Genomic DNA, 13,309 nt, shown 5'->3' on the forward strand with positions numbered 1-13,309 from the left:
CATCATAAATTAATTGCTCCTAAGTGTGCACTGACGAAACGCAATAAACGCTGTCATGTTAACTTGCATTCGGAGGCGGATACCTCATGTTTGGGAACGCAATCGTGAGACAGTTCTGGTCATTATACCCAACCATTTGATGACAGACTTTGGCGCAGGCATTTCAGGATGACCAAACTAATATTTGAGATGCTGTGCAATGAAGTTGGTCAGCTGGTTAGTTCAGTTATCCAGTCACATCCACTGTTGAGGTGAAGTCACTTGTTTTTTGGGTTTTTTTTTGTTGCATATTGAGGGATTTATTCAGTAAATGTTTTGCCATCATAGTTTATGCGCATGACTTCTTATCGGATAAAAAAAATGTTCTGCCTCAATTGAGTGCAAATCTTTTTTTTATGCACATTTTTAGATTTTATGCGCATCTTGGCATTTCCATCCAGCATTTTTTTTTTTATGCAATATCCCAAAATTCACATAAAAATAGGCAGATGGAAACATAGCTGTTGATAAGTGGATTAGATCAACAAATAATCATTAGTTTTGAGACAAAACATAATAATAATAATAATAATAATAATAATAATAATAGTTTTATTTAATTATTTACTTTTTTCATGTAGACATGTCTACCTAAAGTTGAGTTGGCTTGATTTTTCTGTGCACACAGGGAATGTTCATTAATTCTTTTGTTTATTAACTCGTTCATTTGTTTGTTTGTTCATTCGTGTTCCCTGATATAAGAAGCATTTATTCTGTATATTTTTCTGAATACTGTCAAAAAAAAAATCATAACCATTAAAAAACATACATTTTCATGCCATAAAGCACACCAAAATAAACACTAACATCAGAATTGGAATCCGTTGAGATGTATATTGATTACCACGGATTACCACAATTATACATACAGAGTTTAAATCTCAAATACTGTGTTCTTTTACATCCTACCGTAATGACACTTCTGACCCCTCTCATACCCGTGCCATCTGTCCAGTGAAATTATGTCCATACCTGTGGAGTGGAATATCCTATATCCCTGTCATTATAAGCTCTTTACTGTATGTAAGACTCCAGAGGTTGAAACTTCATCACCGTCATCTCTTATTCATGAGTGACGCTTATTATGCAAAGCTCTGATCAGTTCCGCTAAATGCTTTTTGACCCTGGAGAGACATAAGAGAAAGGTAAGAGAAGGAGCTTTTATTTATCTTTATGGATTGCCATATTTAGTAAGTGTTTATTTTGTAGCTGCTCTTGGCAATTATTGACTCGTGTGAGTAACGTGTAAACAATAGATCCAAGAGGAATGTACTTACTGTCTCTCAAACTGCAACAATAGTTTAACAATTTAAATACCAGTAAATCATGATAAAGAATGGTTTTATAGTCTATATTTCATAGACATTGTTTCAGTTGATTTTGGATTATTGTCAAATCAGGTTACTCTAAAATACGAAAAGAAGCTCATTAGCTCCTACAATGGACATTACTTGTTAATGTATTTCAGGACAGAATCTACAGAGGGGAGATAAATAGGTGTATAAAAGTAGCAACACATTTGAAAGCATTTATAGCAGAATGTAGTTTGAGGTGGTTGGATTAAAAAGGAATCTGTATCATTCAGAGAGATGCAGCCCAGAGCCCTTATAAGGACAGTTATATCATCCAAAGGTTAAACTGAGTGTCTCTATTAAATGATCCTCTCAGCAAAAACCCACAGGTGTGTCGGCTAATAATGAAGCCTGACCTTAGGGGCAAGTGGACTAAATGATATGATAAGCTGAAATGTATATGCCAGTGTCTGCATTAAACTGCCAAACACATCTACTAAAGGACTAAATATATTCTAGGTATTGTATTTAAACCTGGAAATACATGTTTCTGCTTAAACAATTTAAAACAAAGAAATGTTGATGATGTAAAATGGATAAGACTTACACTATAAAAATTTTTGTTCAAAATTAATAAAATTTAAATAATGACAATTATTAAAATTTAAATAAAAACAATACATCATCAATCCTTCCAAAATGTGTTTTGTCTTACCCTGATTCACTATGGTAAGCCTGTTATAAGTGTTTTAGACCTTACGGGATGGTTTTCACTGGAAATTGCGTACACTCACCCATGCATGTCTTGTCATAGAGAAAAGTTACTCCTGCTAGGTTAGTTGTCACAACGAGCAAGAAAGTTTGACATGGAACACTCAAAAACTATGAAATCACCTGTTTAAAAAAACAAAAAAACAGAAGAGAGTCTACTGGCAAAAAGAGAATGCGACAGAGCTCATAATAATATGAGAATACGAGAATCAACATTGGCTTGGCTTTTTTGAGATAGCAAGAACTGAGGGATTTGAAATGTTGTAAAAGCAACATGGAGATGCCGTTTTTTATTACTCAACAGTATTAGTAAGACATTTTATTGAACAGATAAATTGCCATATGGAGCTCTTTAACAGAGTTCATTGTAAAGCATTATCTATTGTGAAGGGTCATCACAAGTGAAAAAAAAGTACACTTCTATAATGTACTTAAAGTGCTCTATTTTCACGCACTAATTTTGTACTTAATATACTAAAAATTGTTCTTTAGTACTACTTCAGATAATCTTCAGAACATCTAAGTGTACTCAACTGTGCTATTTTGAGACACCATGAAATATGAACTAAAATGTGCTTTTAATATACTATCTCTGTATTTAAAAAATATATTTAGTTACAACTTGTAGTACACTATGTATTCAAATATACTACAAGTGGTAACTAAATACATTTTTTAAATACAGAGATAGTATATTAAAAGCACATTTTAATGTGATGATCATTTTAATGTGATAATCTTAAGATGTTCTTAAGATTATCTGAAGAAGTACTAAAGAAGACTTTTTAGTATATTAAGTACAAAATTAGTGCACGAAAATAGAGCACTTTAAGTACATTATAGAAATGTACTTTTTTTTCACCTGGGATTTCATTATGGTTGTTGTAGCGCTGTGCTGGAATTTGTTTTCAAGGAAGAATCATGTCTATTAATGGGTATAGCTACAATAACATCTTCAGCTAGTCAGCTTGAGATCCTTTCCATATAAACTGGTGATATTTCTTAAGCCTAGTAGTGAATGTTTTATGAGCAGTAGGTTAACCATATTCATCGGCACAGTCATGCAGAGCCGAATCACAACCAAAACTATGATCTTCCACAAAATGTATGTAGATTTGTTAATTGCTAGAGGGCCAAAGTTAAACAGTGTACCTTTAAAATGTTGCACTATGTATGCATGTATGCAGATGCTATATTTTTACATAAAATGGGATTTCACATATTATTTCATATGGGTGAATTTAAAAATAAATAGTGATTACACAATTTCTTCAAAACACTACACAGCTTTCAGAATATTTTCTGACTTAATGTTAGAAGGTTAAATGCAGCCCTCAGGGATATGTTTGATTCACTCAGGATTTAGTTCTCAGAGGAGATCAGTCTGTTTTGAAATATTCATAATCATCTTTTTGCACTATATTGTGAACATTTCTGAAAAATGTCCTAATCATAGCATAATTTTAGTAGTTTCAGCGTCATTGTACAGTATGTTAACATGTGACTGTGAATCAGAAACTGTTGTAAGCCCACATGTCCATTTGCAGTGGATTAATACTTGACTTATTTACTGTATCATCCACTTATGTTCTCCTTTATATAATTACATAAATAATCTTAAAATAGTTTTGAGGCCTGCCATTGTCTAATGCTTAATAATGGAGTGACTCAAAAAATATGATTGAAACTTCCTGATGTGAAACTTTTAATGATTCGGCTCATATCCCTAATGCTCCTAAAGCCATGCTATGGCTAGACACCAGAAAACTGTCATAATGAGCAAACTGAAACGGAAATGAAATTCTAAAACACAACAATAACAAGGACCTGAGGGCACAATTACCTTCCAAACCTCTTGTCATTCTTTAAGACTGAATAATAAACAGTGTTTGTTGAGTGACAGTAGTGTCAGGGTGCTGTTTTATTCAAGATGAACTCTTATAAAACAAAACAAAAAAAAAGATGATGATGAAAATAAACTTCTCTTGGCAGTGAGGATATGAATGTGTTTGTTTCTGCACTGAGTGTTTCAATTTCAAGCTTTTATTGTCATTGCATCGGAATGCAAATTTCAGAGACTACACACAGAGGTGTAATATATTGTAGGTTCTGGTGAATATGACACTTTGTCTCTCCCTTTCCAAATTGCTTTGTCTTGTCTTCCCAACCTTTGTTGCAATCATCACATTGTTTTATTAACATCTACACCTACCCCAACCCTAAACCTACCCTTACAATAATGCCAATGCAGTAATTAATTAATTGTTATTCAGCGTGACAAAAATGATGCAATATTGATGTGCACATACCTAGTAAGCCCTGGTAGGACAATCTGGCCGTAGCTGTATCCCTTCTAGCCCCAACCGACTCAAACCCTCAACCTTCGGGTTACAAATCCGACTCTCTAACCACTAGGCCACAACTGCCCCAAGCATTAACCAGCTTTTTCTAGGACTGCATCTCATTTCATATGAGCGTTTAAAAAACATTTTAAACATACAGTGAGGTCCAGATGCTTTCATTTTGTACTTTTCTAATTTTATTTATTTTTTTCATTACAAATTATATTATATTCCATACCCCATAACCATTTGAGTGAAAAGTTAATTGAAAAATTAAATGTAGCACTCAAACTACAAATTAAGTTTTATTTTAAAGGGTTAGTTCACCCAAAAATGAAAATGAGTAATAAATGACATGAGGGTGAGTAATAAATGACATTATTTTCATTTTTGGGTGAACTAACCCTTTAAGTAGTTGTATGTTGTGTTAATTTTTTTATTTGTGAAAAAAACCTTACTGCACATTACACGGCATCAGCAGCCAACCAGCACTTTTATGTAGTTTATCATATTGTGAATGCTTTGTGTGTGTGTGTGTGTGTGTGTGTTGGTGTTTGGAAGCACAAGTGTGCATGGATGTAGATGCTTTATGAGGTACTGCCAAGTCACCACAAACTGTGCCCAGAGCCCTATGAGGGTACAAAGCAGTAAAGTAATTTACTACTGTATACTAATATCTCCTTGATTCATAAAGATTATTAGCATGCAACACATAGTACACTACACTGCATATTTCTTATTACAAGAAACTGGTGACAGCACTTTAATGGAAGTTTGCAGAGTAATTGATCTTTTAATATAAAGGTGCAGATTTCATACAGTATGCTGCTGATAGTGCAAGATAATACCGCAACGAAGATGAATAGAGGCAAAAACTCTCTCAGTGGTAAATACTGTAAACTCTGAGGAGCTTCAGATAATAAGTTCTTGCTGAGTAACAATCTAGCTCTGTTTTTAATACGCAGAAAACAGTGTAAATCAACAAGCCGCTAATGGTTAGCCCTACAGTCATCTGGAAATTAGCATTCCATCTTCTGTTGCAGTATAATCGGGTTTTAATGTTTCTCTTTGATACTTTTTGGTTTGATGACCTGCTCAGAGGCAGGGTAACTGTTAAATAGTCTTCTAACGATAACATAAGCAGAGGATTAACATTTCCAGACCTTCACAGAACTATAGCCTGAAGTTTCCCGGAAGGGAAAGGCAAGTGAGGACGGTGGCTCTTTTGAACATCTCAAGGTTGTGAGGTCAGGATTTTGTGATGGTAGAGGCTGAATGATTATATAACTTTGAGGGCAAAGTGAAATGCAAACGTCCTTTCTTCTCTCTGCTGCTGGATATTACAGTTAAGAGAAGGAGCCTTGAAGCAGAGCTATTTCTGTTCTCTTGAGCTGCTCTATGGTATAGTGGTGGGAGTCTTCATAACATTAAACATTAAACTGGGTATAGACTCCCTGAAGTGTGTGCTTGAGATCCTGGTACAGTGTGTACGTACCCCTGTCTGACCACCTTACTGTTTTCCTCTCCCCCTGTAGGGCATCAATATTGTGGAAGCAAGTAATGAAGAACTTCATCCCCCTTCAAAGCCAGGAATGTATCAACTGGACATTGTGTTGAAGAAGGGCAATAATCTGGCCATCAGGGACAGGGGAGGTATGTGCCCTTTTCACCACATTCATTTTACTATTCTTGTTCTTGATTTTTCCAGATTTCTGAGGTTCTGTTGAGCTGCTTTTTGCATTTTACCACCCAACATTCACTGTTACTGTTCATCATTAATTAACTGGTTTCAATGTATTTCAATGTGAAATTCATGATGTTGGTTAAATGGATAGTTCACGCAAAAATTAACATTTTGTCATCATTTACTCACCCTCATATCGTTACTAACCTAACCTGAATAACTTACTTGATTCTATGGAACACAAAAGAAGATATTTTGAAGAATGTTGGTAACCAAACAGTTTTGGTGACCTTTGACCAGTTCTATTGTATGTATGTATTGTAGACATTTAGACAATGTAGACATGTAGATATTTCCCAAAATATCTTTATATAAAAAGCCATACATGGTTGAAATGCCATGATGGTGACTAAATGATGACAGAATTTTCATTTTTGGGTGAACAATCTCTTTATATCTCAACCAAAACCACTATGGATGTTCATAGATGCACCCATAGCGCCCCCTTTTTGTCCTGTTAACATGATATGTTTTCTGATTCTGAGAGATAAACTTTGCAGAGTGAACAAACAGAAATAGTCAAGGTTAAATAGATCTTCTGCTGTGGTCACCTTGACTCATGTGTATCTCAGCAGACAATGACTCTTACATTCCTGCCCATTATGTACAATCAGCTAATGTAAAGTCAGTTGTATTTCTCTTTTCTTCAGTGATTCTGTTATTCTTGTTGACAGCAGGTGTTCATCACTAATGCCCAATCATCGCTTAATTAATTGCTTAATTAATCATTAATTTGAACTCTGCTTCAGTGTTGTTTTAACACTCTGTAGAGTGGCACCATATACTCTTTTTGTCCTGCTAACATGAGATGTTTTCTGATTCTGAGAGATAAACTTTACAGAGTGAACAAACAGAAATATTCAAGGCTAAATAGATCTTCTGCTGTTGTCACCTTGACTCATGTGTATCTCTGCAGACAATGACTCTTACATTCCTGCCCATTACTCCAGACCTGCTCTGTGCTGCTGGTGTCATGTGAGAGGATGGGCATTAGTGCTTTTGAATGGCAGAGGGACAGGCTGAAGCAGTAATGGCCTCATTAGGGGCTGGTGGATGGTGCAGCAGATCCGTTCATACTCCCTCTGTCTCCCTCTCTTTTTGACTCACCCAAATAGACACACGCTCTCTAAAATAATGAGCGGAGACCACAGCAGCTCACCTGCCCTAGAGACTCAAACTTCTGTTGTGTGTGTGAGTCAGACAGTCAGTCATGCTCTCCCTTGAGAGGGATCCTGAGTAATCCTGAGACAAAAAATCTCACGCTTTCCTCCAACGACAACAGAACGACACGGCTGAGATTAAAATCATTCATCCATGTGATGCAGTTTAAAATTTGAATAGCTAAAATTACACTTTGCATACATTTCGCAAGTTTTACTTTACAAACACAAACTTTGCTCTGTGGCTTCTGCATTGACTTGCATAAATTACCATTCCAATGTTTATCATCATCTCTTTGATTAACTCAATAAATCTAGACACAAGAATGAAATTAGCATGTTTATTAAGAACCGAATAGGCGCTCTCTACAAGTCAGTGACCACTGCTGCTTCTCATTTCCACTGTGTTTATCCTGTCTAATCAAACAGGATGTGCTTTACTGAAGGATTTCCACATGCTTTGTGGTATTTACAGTGCTTAGCCCAGCCATGGGCTATAGAAGTGCATGCTGGTCGAGATCCCTAGTTATAATAATAATCATAATAATACATTTTCTTTTTAATGTGCTTTTCTTATACCCAATGGTTGTTTCAACAGATTATATCTAATGTTCCAATGTGACCCTGGCCTATAGCAGTAATATTAATATTCCTTAAGTTATTGTTAATTAGGTACAATCAGCTAATGTAAAGTCAGTTGTGTTTCTCTTTTCTTCAGTTATTCTGCTTGTTAACAGCAGGTGTTCATCACTAATACTCAATCATCACTTAATTAATTGCTTAATTATCTCATTAACTTTAACTCTGCTTCAGTGTTGCTTTAACAGTGTAGAGTGGGACCATATACTCTGAGCAGAGTTGATTTAACTCCGGGGATTTTGCTGTGCAGTTGCTTGAAAAAAAGACTCCAGTTGACTTCAGTGACAAGCACACAAACACATTCTATTCAGTAAATCTGACTGACAATTTAAGCTTGTTATATTCTGACGTTTGAGATCTAGGTTCTGTTTTTTGTAGATTCATTGGATGTGGCATACTGGAGTAAATGTGGTGCTCTTCCTCATGTAAAATAGATGAAGTTTGTTATAATATCCAATAACCATCTCCTTATCACTTTTCATCAGTTTTAGAATTTATGATGGTTATCAAAGGAAATGGTAACAGTTTACAAGATTTAATTTATTAGCATTAGTTAACTACATTAACTAATAGGATCTGACAATGAACAGCACTTCTACAGCATTAATATTCGTAATTTTCATTTAAGCATTTACAAATGCATCTTTAAATTCAAACATTATAACTGTTGATATTAGTCAATGACCTGTGAACTAACATGAAGAAACAATGAAAAAATTAACAAAGATTAATACAGTAAAATGTATTGCTCATTGTTAGTTCAAGTTATCCAATGCATAAACTAATGTTAACAATTGAGATATCATTGAAAAGTTTTAGTGAGGAACTATTTGAATAGTAAATACTTAATTAGTGGTAGTAGTAACCAAAAAAAAAAAAAGTTATAAACTATTGTTCAAAAGTTTGGGGTCGGTAAGATTTTTTTAAAATGTTTTTGAAAGAAGTAACTTATGCTCACCAAGGCTGCATTGTAATATTGTGAAATATTATTACAATATAAAATCACTATTTTCTATTTTAATATGTTAAAGTGTAATTTATTTCTGTGATGGCAAAGCTGAATTTTCAGCACTCATTACTCCAGTCTTCAGTGTCACATGATCCTTCTTCTATGATCCCTTAGATCCCTCATTTCACTGTCAGAAAGAAACAGACATACGGAGCCCCAGACATGACATACAGGATAATAATAGTAGGCTAAATCGTGCGCACGATTTACTATTTCGTTCCCTCGATTTACTAAAGCGTGCGCACGATTTACTATTTCGTTCCCTCGATTTATAAATCATGTGCATGATTTATAAATCGAGGGAACGAAATAGTAAATCGTGCGCACGTTTTAGTAAATCGTGCGCATGATTTAGTAAATCGAGGGCACGAATTAGTAAGTTGTGTGCACGATTTAGTAAATCGAGGGAACGAAATAGTAAATCGTGTGCACGATTTAATTTTTTCTTGCATGTCATGTGCGGGGCTCCGTACAGACATGCTCTGAGAACAGACAAACAGCAGCAGCAGTGATGAATGAGAGTGTTGAGTCTGTTCTTACTTTTGGGTTGCAGACTCTGTGTGTTCTGCTTGTTTTAACCTTGAGTTATGGATGATTTTTGTGCTTGTTAGGTTGGTGTGGACAGCTTGGCAGGAGCTAATCCAGGATTATAACATCAGTTTTGGTGTTTCCTGTTGTCTTTCTTTGGCACTGAAATCCATCTGTCAGCATCTGTTAATGATCTGATGGTGTGTGTACGTGTGTGTGTGTGTGTGTGTGTGTGTGAGTGTGTGTATGTTTGTGTGGAGGAAGTGAACGACATGTAAAGCACCTCTAGTTGTTTTTTATCGTCCAACAGCTCTGTTATTGTGATATTATAAATGTAATGTGTCAGAATAATCGGAAAATGACCACTTTTGCTGAATGATTGTCTTGCTTGTTGTCAGAATGTTTCACGGGCTCGAGACTCTGAAGTTACAGCTGCAATGTTAGTGTATTGCGTGGTATAGTGTGTCGTGTTTGCAATATTACACTCAGTGTGTTGATCTAATGAGAGACGAGGGTTGATTTTGTGAAACCACACACACTTCTTCCTCTACTATTATTGCTCATTATACTGCAGCGTTTCGTGACTTAACATTTGCATTTTTTGTCTTGGTGGTCTGCCTGCCTGTAAAAACACACACTCAAATCACTGCAATTATTACTCCTTAGTGTGGACATAATAACAAACATTTTTTCTTTCTTTTTTTCTTTTTTTTTTTTTAACAACAAAAGCATACATAGACCAGTCAAGCTCTAAAAAGAAAAAACATAAATACTCTAACAAATACTATAAGGAACACGCGCACACACACACACACACACACACACACACACACACAAACACAGAAATTTTACTCATTTGCTCTTGTCTTCCAACTGTAGCCCAATTCACATGGAAATGCATTGACATGTTTGACATCAGTGACGCTAAACTGCATTAGTTGTCACATTTGTTTTAACCACTATACACTCACCGACCACTTTATTAGGTACACCTGTTCAACTGCTTGTTAATGCAAATATCTAATCAGCCAATCACATGGCAGGAACTCAATGCATTTAGACATGTAGGCATGGGCTGCATCCGAAAACTTAAAAATGCTAATGCTGCCTTCGGAGGACTCATTCCAAGGTAGAAAGGCATCAAGGCACGGCCGAATCCAATGTTAGCTTCACTTCCTGTTTCCTGAGATACCTTCATTTGATCAATTTTTGAAGGCAGCATAGATGTATCCTTCGCTGCCTTTAATATCCCACAATCCTATGCGTTCCATCCGTGACAGTTGAGCTAGAAAAAAGAAAGATGGCATCTGAACGTTGCGGTTTCTGGTCAGTTTGTGTGTAAGTGTGAGCCTGGTCTCATTATAAAAACTAACCTGTGGGAACGTTTTCGTGAGACGCAAAATACGTACCATTGCGTACATATCACTGCAGTTTCAATGTGAAATGTCCACTAAGTGGCGCTAAAAGCATGTTCATTTTTTTTGCCGGAACAGATAAATGTGAATATGGTACGTTTTTATGACGTTGGTTTTATACGAATCACTGCAGTTCTGATTTGAAATTTTGTCCGGTGAGTGGCGCTAAAAGTGTAATGCTCCATTATTAACATACCAACAACAACACTACACCTAAACTTACCCAATAGTGTTAACAAATGTGACATAAAAAGCATCTGTAATTGAGCATGTTTAAGCTTGTTTTGATCTCTCATCTTTGAGCTCTTTAACCGTGACTCATTTTTCCCCGGATTCTTACCCAAGGCTTCCGCCTCCTAAGTTCAACTCCGTATCAGCTGAGCTACCGAGCAAGCTTGTTATGTCAGAAAAGCGAAACATATGGAGCTGGTTAACCGATGCCAAGTCCAAAATATATTTGTTTACAAATCATGCACTTTAGTAAAAAGCGTTTTGAAGTCATAACATAATATTGTGCAAGGAGACGTAAAAACAAGTCTTTATTAATCCATAATCTGACCCTGTAATCGTAACTGTGTATGAAAACGATTAAAAGCGTTTGCTGTTTTACTGCCTCTAGTGTTCATTTCTGTTGGACACTGCAGTGATATGTATGTATTGGTATGTATTTTTGCGACTCGTGAAAACGTTCCCACAGGTACGTCTTTCCATGAGACCAGGTTGGTAAATGTACATTTTTGACCAACATTTTCCACTTCTGATGTCATTTCTAGAGAGAAATTACTACTGTAGTAGTAAATATTTGTTTAGTTCTCACCAAAGCTCGCTCAATTTTGCAGTAGATCATTAAACTTTTTCGCTGCCTCAGAAGTCTGTCTGAAATCGGTTTCGTGAGGTACCTTTGAGCGCAAACGCTGCCTGCAGAGTCATTGCCTGATAGGGCAGCGAGGCAACAAGACAACTGCCCAAGTTTTTGGATGCAGCCATGGTCAAGACGATTCAAACGATGTTCAAACTGAACATCAGAATGGGGAAGAAAGTTGATTTAAGTGACTTTGAACAAGGCATGGTTGTTGGTGTCTGAGTATTTCAGAAACTGCTGATTTACTGGGATTTTCACAGACAACCATCTCTAGGGTTTACATAGAATGATCCAAAAATGAAAATATCCAGTGAGCGGCACTTCTGGTCAGAGGAGAATTGCCAGACTGTTTTGAGCTGATAGAAAGGCAACAGTAACTCAAATAACCACTTGTGACAAGTGAGGTCTGCAGAAGAGCATCTCTGAACACACAACACGTCGAACCTTGAAGCAGATGGGCTACAAGCAGCAGAAGATCACATTGGGTGCCACTCCTGTCAGCTAAGAACAGGAAACTGAGGCTACAGTTTGCACACTCTCACCAAAACTGGTCAATAGAAGATTGTAAAAACATTGCCTGTCTGATGAGTGTCGATTTCTGCTGCAACATTCAGGTGGTAGGACTAGAATTTGGTGTAAACAACATGAAAGCATGGATCCATCCTACCTTGTATCAATGGTTCAGGCTGCTAGTGGTGTAATGGTGTTTTCTTGGCACACTTTGGGCCCCTTAGTACCAACTGAGCATTGATTAAACGCAGTGGCGTAGCAAGTCAGCCCCAGGCCCATATGCAAAAAAATTATTATGGGCCCTCCTCGGTTTTGTGGGGAGTGATGTGCGTCTTATGCGAATGAGTCCCAGGACTTTATGAATAAGATATTATCACTAACATGCAGACAAAATGGTAAAAAACATTTCTAGGAATGACAACAACAGCACTACAGTAGCTTACTATATGCGCTCCTCCATCATTTTGACTTTGCATTGCGGATCTATTTCAAAAATGTCAAAAAACAGCTTTTCATCACAGTCTACGTTTGAGTTCGACCGATTCGACTCTGGCTCTGGAATTTCAGAATGATCATAGCATCGGTTCAGATGAAGATTATTCCAGTTATGAATTAATTATTCTGTCACAGACTTTTTTAATGCACATGTTTTATTCCTAATAAATTTACTATAAGTTTCTTCTCTAAATATTTTTCCATCACGTTTTATGTGCATTTTATTTCGTTGAATAAAGAGTATCCACCCCAGCGAGTAGCTACGAGTTACATTTATTCACATCTTGTGCAGTATCTTAAAATTTGCAGACGTAGTCGTTTTTTCAGAAAACCAATATGACTCATTTAAAATTCTGTACTACTTACATTACTTCATGCATAAGTTTTAGAAACCCACTTTAAAAATGACAGAAAAGCCAATACCGGTCAAATACAATAGATCATCGCTAAGACATGGCATTGACCATTTATTCAGATTCTTAATGCTTTTCAGTACATTTAAC

General features: G+C 36.2%; 1 protein-coding gene across 5 annotated transcripts in view; it reads left to right on the forward strand.

The window, feature by feature from the left end:
- The window catches only part of mctp1a (multiple C2 domains, transmembrane 1a), a 183,612-nt gene that overhangs the window by 68,167 nt on the left and 102,136 nt on the right, over positions 1 to 13,309 (forward strand). For all 5 annotated transcript variants that reach the window (XM_051893527.1, XM_051893526.1, XM_051893529.1 and 2 more), the window contains exon 2: positions 5,980 to 6,097. In XM_051893527.1, coding sequence (XP_051749487.1) covers positions 5,980 to 6,097 — 118 coding nt within the window. The remainder of the gene's footprint in view (positions 1 to 5,979; positions 6,098 to 13,309) is intronic.

Source organism: Ctenopharyngodon idella, chromosome 5 (genome assembly GCF_019924925.1).
Source record: "Ctenopharyngodon idella isolate HZGC_01 chromosome 5, HZGC01, whole genome shotgun sequence".
NCBI classification, from domain to species: domain Eukaryota; kingdom Metazoa; phylum Chordata; class Actinopteri; order Cypriniformes; family Xenocyprididae; genus Ctenopharyngodon; species Ctenopharyngodon idella.